Source organism: Enoplosus armatus, chromosome 4, assembly GCF_043641665.1.
Source record: "Enoplosus armatus isolate fEnoArm2 chromosome 4, fEnoArm2.hap1, whole genome shotgun sequence".
Taxonomy (NCBI): Eukaryota; Metazoa; Chordata; class Actinopteri; order Centrarchiformes; family Enoplosidae; genus Enoplosus; species Enoplosus armatus.
The window spans coordinates 7,428,220-7,441,606 of NC_092183.1; the positions used below are offsets into that span (position 1 = coordinate 7,428,220).

Here is a 13,387-nt window from a genome sequence, read left to right on the forward strand (position 1 = left end):
TGGTTGTTTAGGTTAAGATTAGGGAAGGTTGGGGTTGTTGGTAAGAATCTAACATCTCTGCCAATAATACTGAGTGCTGTGTTTTTGGATGTATTGTAGATGAGCGTCTTTTGGGCAACACAATATCAACAAGAAGTACAAGTACAGTGAAAAATATTGTAGCTTCAAAAATGTCTGGTTAATGGCACCATGCTTCAAAGTAGGCGAAATAAAGAGGAGTTTGGTCCTGATTACTTCAAAGTGGACTACAGACAACTGATACAAACCGGGCTGGATAATCTGGGTTACCATTTGTGTTAATTTGCTGATCTTTTTTTCTAAAATCCATCATTAAATGTTGCAAGATGTACACTCAAAAACAGTAATTTTTAAAAACCACTCCAACAGTCCATCACGTTTCATCTCTGTGTAGTTGAACACTCAGCAGGACGAAATGGAGTCAGAAGCGTAGCAGCATAAAGGCACTGTGTTATTTCTACAAGCCAACAGAAGTAAATCCACGAGAAATCATGAGCATATCGCTGACCACTTGTTTTTCAGAGAAGTGTCCGAAGGTCCGAACAAAAAACAGCTGAAATCTGTCAGACAGAATCCAGCGAGCATCCAGAGGAGTCTGAACTGAGGCGGCAGAACCAAGTGCAAAGGTCAGACAATAATAAGGGCTCTGAGGGCAGTTGTGTTAGTTTGTTCAATGCCCACAGGGTCAAAACACACACACACACACACACACACACTGAGAGACTGAGCTCACACCTCACTCAGAATTATGAGAGAAAATAAACAGAATAATAATGAACACGTACAGAAGGTAGAAATGGATGCAAGTTACATTTCAAGGAATAATTTGACATTTTGGGAAATATGATCATTTGCTGTCTCGCCGAGAGTAAAATCAGAAAATCTGGTTAGCTTAGCTTAGCATAAAGTCTGAAAACAAGGGAAAACAGCTAGCCTGGCTCATCCGCAGATAAAAACAAATCTCCTTATCAACACCTCTAAACCTCACTTTTAATATCTCATTTGTTTAATCAGTACAAAACCTGTATTTTGTACTGATTAAACAACCAGTGTAAAAACAACAAGTTGTGCTTTTATGGGGGGTTATGTGCCAGACTATTTCTTGGCCGGGAGCAGTGACTTCCTGGAGTCACTTCTGGTTGCCTGGCAACCTCACAGGGACGACAGGACGACAAGCTGCTAGTAGGCAATTTTTGTTTTTGGACACAGCAAGGTTATCTGTTTCCTCCTGTCTCTACACTAAGCCAAGCTAACCTTCTCCTGGCCTTAGCTTCACATTTAGCACTCAGACATGAGAGTGGTATGAATCGTCTCATCTAACTCAATGCCACTGTTTTTATAACGTGGGTTCTGTTTGTTAGTCCTGGTAGGAGCTAGGTCAGTCCACTGTCTTGTTAAGGTGACATAAAAACTAAAGAGCACTGAGATACAAGGCAACCTGTTCTGGATAGGGTGGTAACCTTCCACAACAAGTATCACTATATTCAGCATGCATATGTTATGAAATGCAAATTTTGCTTTTCACATGTGGAAGGCTGATTTTTACTGATTTAGACAAACATAACAAACAAAAAATGTCTTGACATTTAAAAAAAAAAAAAGGCAAATTTGGTATGAGGTATTAACATACAGTGCCTGAAGACAAAAATGAGACAGAACCACAATATAAAAAATGACAATGCTGCCTTTAGAGCTCACATGAATAAAAGCTGTTCAAATACAGAAAACAATTAATTTTATCCAAATATCCACAGGATGTTATTGAATCAATACTTGTTTTCAGCCACATGTGTACATGACGGCTGCCCCTGCGTATCCTGTGTTGCTCTCAGTCGTGAAGTAGCAGTATATCAGGATGTGGGATAAGGTTGGCAGCAGACTCTGTACAGATGACGACAACAATGGCATACATTTTTGAAGAGAAACTTCTGGAGCTTGTCGCCACTGCCACTTTTTCTCCCGTGATATTGACATTAACTTAATAGTAACCTAATAGTTACCTCTCGAGTGTTGCCATTTTTTGTTAACTATGTTTATGTTGTGCCAAATCGGAAGTTCTCAGGGAAGATATTCTGGTGTCAGCCAGGAATGATCCGGTCCTGATTCTTTTTAAGCCTTCAGGTACAGATACAGTACAAAGGCAAGTATGTGAACAATGGCGCTCGTGTTGTAGCCGCTTGTCTGCGTGAATGTGTTGTTAAGAAAAAAAGCCTTGCAGAGGACTAAAAGTATAAAAGAATGTCATCTGGCAACAGCATCCACTCCAGATTCAGTGCACATAGACATTCACTCACTCACAACAACAAAAAGCCACTCAGTAAAAAAAAAGAAAAAAAAAGGAATCTCTGTGCTTGGTTCTGCTTGTTCGTTTTGATCCTCGTCCAGCTAAAAGGTCACAGTCCAAGAAAGTCTGGTTGGTTCCATTCAAATCCATTTTATACAAATCAAAAATTGTACATAGGGGATGGAGACATCGCAGAGTGCCTGGATGGTCGGCGTTGTCGCTTAATGACCGCCGCCCTCTTAGTAGTTGACCTCGTAGACAGTCGCTTTCTTATCTCCGGAGCCCGTCACAATGTACTTATCATCTATGGAGATGTCGCAGCTCAGCACTGAGGACGACTCCTTTGACTGTAAGGGGAATAAAAGATGTGCGAAAATGTAAAAAGTGCGCTCCCCAAGAGGGATGAAGGCCGTGTGTGACAGACAGGTGTTGAACAGAAGACTTGATATGATTTATTTCTCCGTCCAGTATACAATATCTGTAAAACGTAAAGTGCAGCCACACACTTAGATCCCACTGCAACTTTGTCTTGTCTTTTCGAGACTCTGATGAAGGCTTCTTGTTTAAATATTTGTGTCCTTCATTTACAATAATTTCCCAGAACGAGAGCTGAGCGTGTGGCTACATCTTTACTTTTTAAGATTTCTGATTTTACTGTATTCAACACCTCCACACCACCTCCTGGCTATTAGACTATACTGTATTTGGCCTCTCAGCTGCCTGTCATTCATGTTTATCTTCTTGTGGTACACTTACCTGGAATATGCTGGCTCCATATGGGGTTCTCCATGCGTTGAGCAGATTGTCTTTTCCTGTGCTCACAAACCACTTCCCTGCAGAGGATGGCAAACCACATTGGGCCACATCAAGAAAAAACATTTGCCCCAAATTTTAAACATGTTGCAAATACCCAAGTGATTCAGATTTATGGTGGTTCAGTGGTAACTGTATTTATAAGCCCGATCATAGTGAATAATAATGACTCATTGTTTAAGAAAAACTCTAGGATGCAATCTAGGATACATCAAATTTAAGAAACAATGAAGATAAGGTAACTCAGTCACACACTGAGATCTTCAGGTGCAAAAACATTGTTACCAAACAATCAGGTAAAATCCTTGAACAGTGCTGCCATGAACTGAACACCAGCTCCTTATTTTAACCACTGGAGGGCGAATTGATCTAGACATAGTGGGATAAATACGTTACCACCATATAATGTTCAAATACTGACAGTATGGACAGCATTGTTGTATTTCATAGCTAAACCTTTTTTTCTGTCTTTTATAACTAAACAAATCAAACATTTTTATAATGTAGAGATATCTTTAAAACATCCATTGCCCATTAAGTGGAGACAATGTAAACATCGAAAATAATCCCTTTGTTCCTGCACACAATTCACACTGGTGCTCCATGCTAACACTAACTGGAACTATGTTTGCAGATCTTGTCCAGAGGTCTTATCATTATTGGTTTGGATTTTTATGTCTTGTAGATTTGTCCAGCTTGATTTCTGGCTGTATAATGCCTTCCTCTGAAAATCACCTTCATTTACATTATAAATCTTGTAATATCATATTGTGTTTATTGTGTTTTATGTTTGTGTTTATTTTACCAGTCTCCTACACAAACCTGCCACATTTAGTCACATTCCCATATCCTACCATGTAGCACTGTAAACTGCTGCTACGTATTGTTATTTTCTCTTGTGCATAATATCATTCGGCACAGTTACTGCTAAAGCAAGTCTGTTCAATTTATACAGAATTTGATCAACAAGCCAGTTTCTTAATTTCTTAATAGATTTGTTGATTCTTACCACAGTGAGCAAATCTGAGTGAGAGCACACAGCTTTCATGCAGGTGGAGCTGGTACTTGTCAGGTTTGGTGACATGTAGGACCTCCACGTTATTGTTCTCCATCCCCACTGCCAGCCACTCGCCCGTTGGACAGTATCCCAGTGAGAAGATCTGCAACGCAACCCAACAGTTATGGTGGTCATGTCTTTTATACTTTATATAAATATAATACATAATCATCTCTTACATTAGTCTACTCTAGAAATTATTTCTGTTTGTCTGTGGGGGTGGGCACTGATATTAACATATCTATGGATGCTGGCAAAAGTCCACAACGTGCTTTTCTACACCATCATACACATTTCAGTCCTTGACATGCTAATCTGCCGAAACAGATGGCTGTTTCAGCTTCTAAAATCGTATTAAGCAGGCAAGCAATTCTACATCATGACATGAGGTGGGTGAATGATTCAATGGGTCAATTCTCATTTTTTAAAACAAATTATAACAAATCTAAAAGTAAAGAAATACACCTGGTAAAAGCAATATTTTTTTTTTCTTTGCCAAATCACTGGTGTTAAAATTGCTGAAGCTGTGTTTTTTTTTTTTTTTTTTGGGAGGAGGTGGAGGGTTAGAACAGATATTATTGGATAGTATAAGCACTCTATTGGCCATGTCTGCCCTGCCCTCTCTGAGCTCTCTTTAATGCACACTCACCTCCCCCTGTGCACACTGAGATTGTGAAATGGGTCTTTTCAGGAAAAAATTGCAGTAATGGCCTATTATTGCTGCTCTTCTTCTCACCTGAAAAAAACTAAATTCTAGCTGCCAGTGTTATTAGTGTTAAAGGTATTTCAGCACAGGGCAGAAATCCAGAGCTCAGTCTGGCCTTTATCATGGGTTAAATGTTCTGAACTGAGCTTTTAAATTACTGCAATAAAGCAAAGTCAGAGAGTGTAATCACACAAACTGCAAATGGCTGAGACTTGTCCTGAGACGCACAATTTTCAACAATCTGTGCCTTTTTACTTGAACCACCAAATAATAATAATAATACAGCCAAGCAAAATCAAAGCGCTTTGCAACTTATACCTACATACTGCTGGTGGGACTGAGCAAATTCTACACCACTGCTATGCAAACTATAACCCATGCAGACATTTAGCATACATACAGTGGCATCAGCAGTTCATAAGGAAGCTGGTTTATATGTTGGAGCTCGGGAATCAATAGCAAATTATACATTCTAACGTGGTAGTGGTAGGCGTAGTTGCAGCACTAATATAAAGGGTGTGTTTGTGTGTGAATGTGAGTGTCTTGTGTACCTGGGAGGTGAAATCATGCTGCTGCAGCTGCCGTCCCTCTCTCAGGTCCCAGGACCGCACAGTGTTGTCCAGGCCTCCGGTCCACAATTTGGTCCCGTCATTAGAGATGTCTATACAGCTGGCTCCATCAGTGTGGCCCTGGAACTGCCTGCAGAGCACAGAACACAGAGTCAGACAAACCCCCTCTTTACAGTTTCAGTATGTAAGCTCTGTTGCCGAAGTTCGGTTGACATCACTCAATTTCTTAAATGAATGTGTCAAGATGAAGTCAAGATTTGGGGTTACACAGTGAGAGCTATTACTTGTCTTCTCAGCAGACACACACATACCAGTAAGTATATATAATAACACAGCAATATAATTGCAATTTAACAATATATTACTGATTTCAGGCAGTTCAGCCAAAAAGTGTAGGCACTACGTTATACAAGTACACAGAGGACATAACTTGGAATATAATGTGTAAGGAGAGCAAAAACAGAAGCTAAAAAAGGACCCATTCATTACCTAAACATTACGAAACAATATTCACAGTATCAACGATATACATATATTATGTTTAGATAGATTAAGTAACACATAAAGAATTACATTATACATTTCATAATACAGTGAACAAAAACAGCACACAAAAGTGATTCTCGCTTTTTGAAAAATCATCTGCCATTTCAGGGGTTTGTTTTCTTTGAGTTAAAAAGTTAATGACATGAGTACGGTAGACCAATCATCTGTGGACTACCGGACTGGACGGTGGACTGAGAAGTTTGTTAAACTCATGGTCAGATGTTATTGATAGCTATTTTCAGCTTAATTGTATGAGCTTCCAACAACTGGTTTTAAGTTGGCACAACATAATTGTAAATCGTTGGGTTTATCGTCCCGCACTAATAAAAACCCTCACAAACGCCCCTCCCCAGCTCCATACCTAACCAGAGTCTGGTTGTGAAGATCCCAGACGGCTATGTTTCCGTCGGAGCAGCAGGAAAAGCAGACCTTGGAGTCGGGGCTGATGGCCAGAGCGTAACACGCAGGAGCTGATGAAGTTAGTTCAGCCTTTATTCGTGGAGTTGGTGTAGCCAAATCCCAGATTGACAAAGTGCTCGCCTCGCCCCCGACAATGAGAGTCCGCCCATCCGGCAGTAGTCGACAGGACCGGATGTAGTTATCTCTGTTCTGATGTGACAGACGCACAGGAGTACTTTTTTACAGTCATTAAAAAAGTTTCAAAGCATAAAGTAGTTGCTGTAAGCAGTAACTACAGGTAAAACAATGAAAAACATGTTTTCACGTTGCAGCGTATGTGAGGGTCATTGTAGTGCACTCACAAGGCAGTCCAGCTGGGATACAGGGGTCTTGTTGCCCGGGTGACTGATGTCCCACACCTTGACGCAGCCCTTGCCGCCAGTGTAGACATGACGTGTCGGGTTACTGATGGTGACAGCACACACGACCTCCCCGTGGCTCAGAGTATTGATCTGTCGTGCGTGGCGCGGAATGCCAGGGCCGATCAGTGAATCCGGAGGAAAAGGCACAGGCTGCATTTGTCCATCAGCGCTCACATGAAAGGAGTAGGCTCTAGAGGAAAGAAAAAAGGGCCATGTGGAAGTGTGGGGAAAAGGTAAAAGCAAATATGACAAAGAAGAGGAAATAAATGCTGATTTGTTAAATGTGGTTCTCGTAATTGAGAGGAAACATACGGTTTTCCACCAGGAATGCCTGACAGGTTGGGAGGAAGGCCAGGGACTCGTATGTGGTGGTGAGGATCAAACCCCACCTAGAGAATAAGAGAAAGAGAGTTTAGAAACAATTGAGCCACAAACAAATTAAACAAAAACTAGAGCTGTCGCTGTATCTATGTCTCGGTTACTAGAAAAGTTGTGCAAAAGCCAATCTGGTTGCAGGCAGCATGTCTGAGTTTGAATGAATCTTTTAAAACAAGACATTTTGAAACACAAAAGTAAATTTTTTTAGATATCTAACCTATAAATGTTGTTTCAAGAGCATTTAAATGCCACTGTTTCAATGGGAGGCAGTAGGCAAATGAGTAGAAATCTTAAACATTACAAACTGTATGATTTCTTTCTATTTTTCCCTGTTTAAGTCGTCAATGGCAGTTTGTTTGTTTACCAGTCCTTGGCAGGTGAAACTTTAAGTTCATTTTGTACACTGACTATGAGTACGTTGGTATGTATACATGTACAATGTGTGTGTTTGGGTACCACTTGTGTGCGTCCATAAGCTGCCACTGCAGCCGCAGCCACTGCGCTCATCTGTGGAGAAATGTTATGCAGGCCGGTGTAGGCTGCTCCTGCTCCACTCAGCTCTCCATTTATACCCGGGTGGGGAACCATTCCAAATGGACTGGGGTACGAGCAGGGCACGGCCAACGGCGTACGGAGACCAGGAGCTACAACACAAAGCACTGTCTGATACAAGTTTTGACATTTAGAGCGCCCATTTTATCTGTGTTTTTGAGAGGACACGTTTTTGGCTTAAATTTGAATCTCAAATCCTCACACACCCCTGGTAGCGTAGAGACTGATCTTACGTAGCAACTGTGTCTGGTATTTGGCTGAACAGTAATCAAATGTCAAACATTATGATGTTCAATACTAGCTGTAAGTCAGAGGTGTATTTCTGCCTACACTGGATTATGATGACATGGTTTACTTCAGTCAAGCTTCTTACTGATTTATATCCTGATGCATACAGAGAAGGTTTATGTTCTCACCCAGCGTCTCGACTCCTGGCGGTTTACTGGGTGCAGTCCTCAGGATCGGGGTGGAGGTGCTGCTGGGTGTCGGGGCATCAGAGCGGGATGTGGGGGTGCTGGACTTGGACACAGGCGTCGTGGACTTCTCATTCTATAACACAAAAAAGCAAAATAACCTGAATCAGAGAGGGTTCAAACACTAGTTCAACATTGACTTCAGATGTTTTAGAGCTAAAAGACACACACAACCATTTCCAAATGTAATAGCAGAGTGGAAACATTTAAATTATACAGGCACCATTCATGCTTTGACTGAGGTTATGACTCATAAAAATTTATATTCTATAAAAATGTGTTGTTACATGCTTCCTGCACCTGATATAATCCAGGTCTTTCCACCTGGATTTTGCCCTTTATTTACATTTTGCTTCTGGTTTATCATCTTCTGACCAAACCTTCATTATGTTCTATACCTTACTTACAATGATACAATTTTTATGAATGCCTAAAAATAGAAAACTACCCAGAGTAATGAAAAGAAGATCAGAGGGCTATAATTACCCAAATGACTCACCAAATTAATCTCTTTGGATTTGGATGAAGGTGTGCTGCTGGAGGAGGCGATGGAGGAAGGACTCAGTGGAGCATCCTTCTTCAACAGGCGTCGCTTGTCCAATCCGTTCTCCCGAGGTGAGTGGGCAGGACTTCCTCTAGGAGACACTGGATCCTTTGGTGGTTGAGCACAGACAACGACCAGAGTGTAAAATGGATTTATTTCTTCGGATCAGGTAACACAAAAGACACCATGCTGCTAAACTGTGTTGTACCTCATTCGAGACATCCACGACCAAGTTGTCATCGCTCTTCTCTCCATCACTTTCCTGGGTTGGACACATAGAAGACACAAACTATTATAGCATACACTAGTATATGTATAAAGAGTGCATGTGCATTTCATGTGCACAGCATTTTGTTTTATTTTCGACAAAATGGATGGGCTTCAGGGGTTGAAAACTTCTGCTGTATGTTCACTTTCTGAGGTGTTATAGGAAAAAAAGGCATCAACCTAAATTCTCCATTAGTAAAAATACAGATAATCAGTGCTTTTATCACTCAATATCCCATTTATTTAATAGTAATTAAAATAGAAATTACACATACTGTCATAAAAAGGGTAATCATAAAATCAATGATTTAATTAATGCTCTGAGAGAAGACCATAAAGACTATTTTAATCATTCCTCTGGAAGTATTCCTTTTGTATTTTTGCATGTTTTTATTATCAGATAAAGTGGCCAAAGTGGTTCCATTGTGTAGCATCCAGATGGCTCATTTGGCCGAGGTACAAGCCATAAACTACAACATACTGAGTTCAAATCCGAGCTACGACCTTTGCCATGTCAGGTCTCTCACTCACTGTGTTTCTATTGCCAACTGGGAGTTTGAATGTGTGATAACTTCCCATACTGTCTGTCAGACTGCAGATTTTATATTAGCAAGTTGGCACTCCTCTTTTCTCTCTAAAATGGTGAATATTTGAGCCCAGACTCAATTTTGACCAAAAGTGTAGCTAATGTAGTTATGATAGTACAAAAGTCATATGACCACAAAACAGTCAAACAACTTTACATTGTCTTCCCTTCAGAAACAACAACTTTCAATAAAAAATGTACTTATCAAGTCCGAAAAGGTAAAAAGCTATGTTCACTCACATAGCGTGTAGAGGCCAACTCCTTATCGTCTGTCTTCTGTTTCTTGCTGTCGGACGAGTAATCGCTTGAACTCCTGTGCTTCTCTCCCGTCCGAAAACTGGCCGAGGGAGACACAGATGAGCTCTGGAAGAAACAAGAACCATATACTTCAAAAAAATTACCATACATTCACACAACATGAATATATGGGATTTGTGAAATTAAAGAGTGCAGTTAAATATATTGTAACCATCTTTCTATCTTTATGACTTAGGACTTATCTTAAGTTGTTCTTTAAAAGGTTTTCCTAACATAATGCATAAACAAAAATCCATTCACTTCCTTTGTATTGGGGGAAGGCAGACATCTCATAAAACCTGGGCAAATAAAACAAAAACCTAGCCTGATATCGCCATGCGAATTGGTCTGGAACCTCTCAGTTCATTTTAGATTTCCAAGGGCCGTTATCAATGGGCGCAGACCAAAATACCTCTGGAGAACGCCCTACCCCTGTGAATGAGTGTTGCTGTTTTTGCCTTCATTTGAAAATACAAGGTGTTATTAGTCACTCAGGAACAGGAAAGGCCAAAACCGTTTTTAATGGACTTGTTGATCTAGTCAACTTGAAACCTGTCAGAATGGGAGGGGGACCAGACGCATCTGCCAGAGCAAGTAAAACATGAGCTTGCAGACTCGTCTGGTTCCCAGGCTATTCAAACCCATCTGCATGACTACATATCAGAAGAGGTAAGAGAGAAAATGTGTTTTTTTGTATTTTGGGTGAACCAACCCTTTATAACCAAAAGAATAAACTGTATTAAAAACTGTCAATCAAAGGAAATTGGGCGCATGAATTATCTATTTCTATATTTAAAATATCCAATGAGGAACTCTACAGAAATATGGTTTAAATAAGGTTTGAGATGTCTTGGACACGCTACATGTGGATCCCTAAAGTGGGTCTTAGATGACTGAATGCAGTCTGAGAAAAGCCGAACCAAGACAACCTGGCGAAGAACAGTGGAGGCTGAGCTAAGGGAGACGGGACTTTCTATAGACCCTGATAGGTTGAGGAAAATTACTGCCATCTTATACCCAGGACAGGGTGAAAAGCTCCAAGTAAACTACAACTTAAGTGCTACAAATCTTTCAAATGCGTCAAAACTCCTACTTTGAGCTAAATTAGGACAAATCTGTAAATAAGCGAGCAGCCAGACGGCAATGCAAAAAAGTGCAAACACAAAATGACTGCGATCCACTCCGCGGCTGGATTTACACATCACTTTAAAAACTCCTCTGCCTGTCAAAACCATTTCATTTTCACTGTAGCATACAATGCCAAAGCAGTGCTGCATCCTTGACAGTTTGACTACTCCATCATGGCTCGAACCCAAGCAGCATTATTCTGAAATTGGGGGAGGGGGGAGTTGGTCCATTGATGTCTCTCTTTCCTTAATCAAATATGGCATCCTTTAAATACCATTACTGAAGGATTAATCCTCTTTGAGACGCAAAGATCAAAATAAGGTCAACTAAAGATTTCCCCTCTTGCTTCGCCTGTCCCTGCTGATCTCTCTCTCGCTCTCTCTCTCTCTCTCATTGGGAGGCGCTCCTTACCCAGCAGACGACGGACAGAGAAGAAAAATAAAGCAGGACCTTTAACTCGACCTTTCCACTAACTCACGCTTGTAACCTTTCCACTGCCCTTTGCCGTGCTGCAAGTGTTGATGACAAAGATTCTGTGGGGGAGGAGTGACGTCCGGTGTGTGTGTGTGTGTGTGTGTGTGTGTGTGCGTGGTCAGGCAGCACTTGTACCTGTTTACATTTTAGTACTCCGTATGCGCAAACAATGCTGAGATGTCTGTGTGTACAGGTGTGTGTCTCCTCTTGAGTAAGACAGAGCAGTTTGAGCACCTCTCTCTCTCCCACTCTCTCTCTCTCTCTCTTTCCAGACTGATTAGATTAATTAGCCTGCAAATTAGCTCTTTCAAAAACATCAAGGCAAATTAATTTTGCTGCAGAGACAAATGAAGGCTCCGCCGGCAGTACAAGCATTGTGAGTGTGAAGAGCCGCGTGGTGTGGCTGGGTGAAAGCATTCATTTACCAGCACATCATAATTATATTTGCCTCCCATTTCAAATTGATTCTGCAAGTCCTGATAATGATACCTCTAATCTCCACTGTTTGGCTCAATTTTAGGTTTGCAAACAGTTCGGCTCTTTTCTGTCTCTCTAGTAATGAGAGGCCCAGAATGACCAAGCTTCTCTTGTATTTTAATATTGTTAAGTACCGTGAAGTCAAGGCCAGCAATCCTCAAGGTGGATGTTCGGTGCATTCGTCATTATGAATTCATTTTCCACCTTTTTTCTAAACATACAGAACATAATCAACCTTAATGGTTCCCAAAGCGCTATATAAGTGAAGACCATAATCAAGGATGTAGACTTTGTGAAGTGTGACTTTACCTTGAGTGATTATATTTAAGGCCATTGCATTTTCAAAATAAAAGGTGGATCCTCAAGGTGGATGTTTGGGTTGCATTACAGATTAAAAAGAAATTAGAGGGGCATACACTCTGGCTGATTCTAAACCTGTAGACATTACAGATATTTTCATCATCACGATAACATTCTGTACTTTTACTGTGAAGTTGTGTGTAATTATCAGAATCAGAATGAGGTTTATTGCCATGTAGGTTTTCACATAAAAGGAATTTGCCTTGGTATTTCGGTGCATAACAATAAAAATATAAAGAGAAAACGAAAAAATAAAACAAGTACTGCAAAAGTCAAGAATCATGTACAGTGTTTGAAACAAAGATGATGTTTGATGAAATTTTAACGCAATGAGAAGCATTTGGAGACTTAATATAACGTGCAGTGCTTATGGGGCGGGATAAGAGTCGGTGTCAGTGGGGGTCCCGGGCCGGGAAGAAACTGTTCTGTTTGGTCTTGATGGACCGCAGCCTCAAAAAGTTTCTGTCCAGAGTGAGAGGGGTCGGCCATAATCTTTCCTGATCACTGATAGTAATGCTCTCCTTTTTCCGGACCTCCCTGCTCACGATCACATGGTTCACATCTGGAAGCTGCCTGGTCTGATGGGCTTTGAGCAGCTTCACAGGAGCAGTTGGGGGTTGAAGACTTAGCTCAAGGGGACCTCAGTTGTGGTTCTGGGAGAGTTTGAGTTTTAGGCAGTCCAAGGATTGAACTCGTAACTCTCCGGTCACAAGCTCACTTTTCTAACCTTTCGGCTACCACAGCCCCCAAAATGCCTTAAAAACTTTTTATTGAATTGTTGAATGACTCAAAGTGCCATAATGATGTATCACAGCTCAAAGATAACACTGTGACATGTGATACAGTATGGGATATAATATCATGCGATATGACCGAAAGCTCCAGTTTTTTCCACTGCTGTTTCCAAGGTCAGGATCTTTTATGCCAACATGGATGATAAGTGCTTAAAGTTCTCAGAAAGAAATAGAAATGTGAAGATACATTTCCATTTCCACAAGGCAGGACGAAGATATGATTGAAAAGCTCCACAACACCTT

General features: G+C 40.8%; 1 protein-coding gene across 14 annotated transcripts in view; it reads right to left on the reverse strand.

Annotated features, from left to right (window-relative positions):
• Positions 1-2,541: 2,541 nt before the first annotated feature.
• Positions 2,542-13,387, reverse strand: part of LOC139284572 (transducin-like enhancer protein 4) — a 32,656-nt gene continuing 21,810 nt past the window's right edge. For 8 of the 14 annotated variants that reach the window (XM_070904895.1, XM_070904894.1, XM_070904897.1 and 5 more), the window contains 12 exons: positions 9,855-9,977; positions 8,970-9,023; positions 8,717-8,869; positions 8,161-8,293; positions 7,649-7,836; positions 7,127-7,203; positions 6,755-7,004; positions 6,355-6,602; positions 5,430-5,577; positions 4,125-4,275; positions 3,059-3,135; positions 2,542-2,649 (listed from right to left, as the gene is read on the reverse strand). In XM_070904895.1, coding sequence (XP_070760996.1) covers positions 2,542-2,649; positions 3,059-3,135; positions 4,125-4,275; positions 5,430-5,577; positions 6,355-6,602; positions 6,755-7,004; positions 7,127-7,203; positions 7,649-7,836; positions 8,161-8,293; positions 8,717-8,869; positions 8,970-9,023; positions 9,855-9,977 — 1,710 coding nt within the window. Of the gene's footprint in view, positions 2,650-3,058; positions 3,136-4,124; positions 4,276-5,429; positions 5,578-6,354; positions 6,603-6,754; positions 7,005-7,126; positions 7,204-7,648; positions 7,837-8,139; positions 8,294-8,716; positions 8,870-8,969; positions 9,024-9,854; positions 9,978-13,387 lie in introns of all 14 variants that reach the window. The other 6 variants (XM_070904900.1, XM_070904898.1, XM_070904891.1 and 3 more) reach the window with 5 other exon arrangements.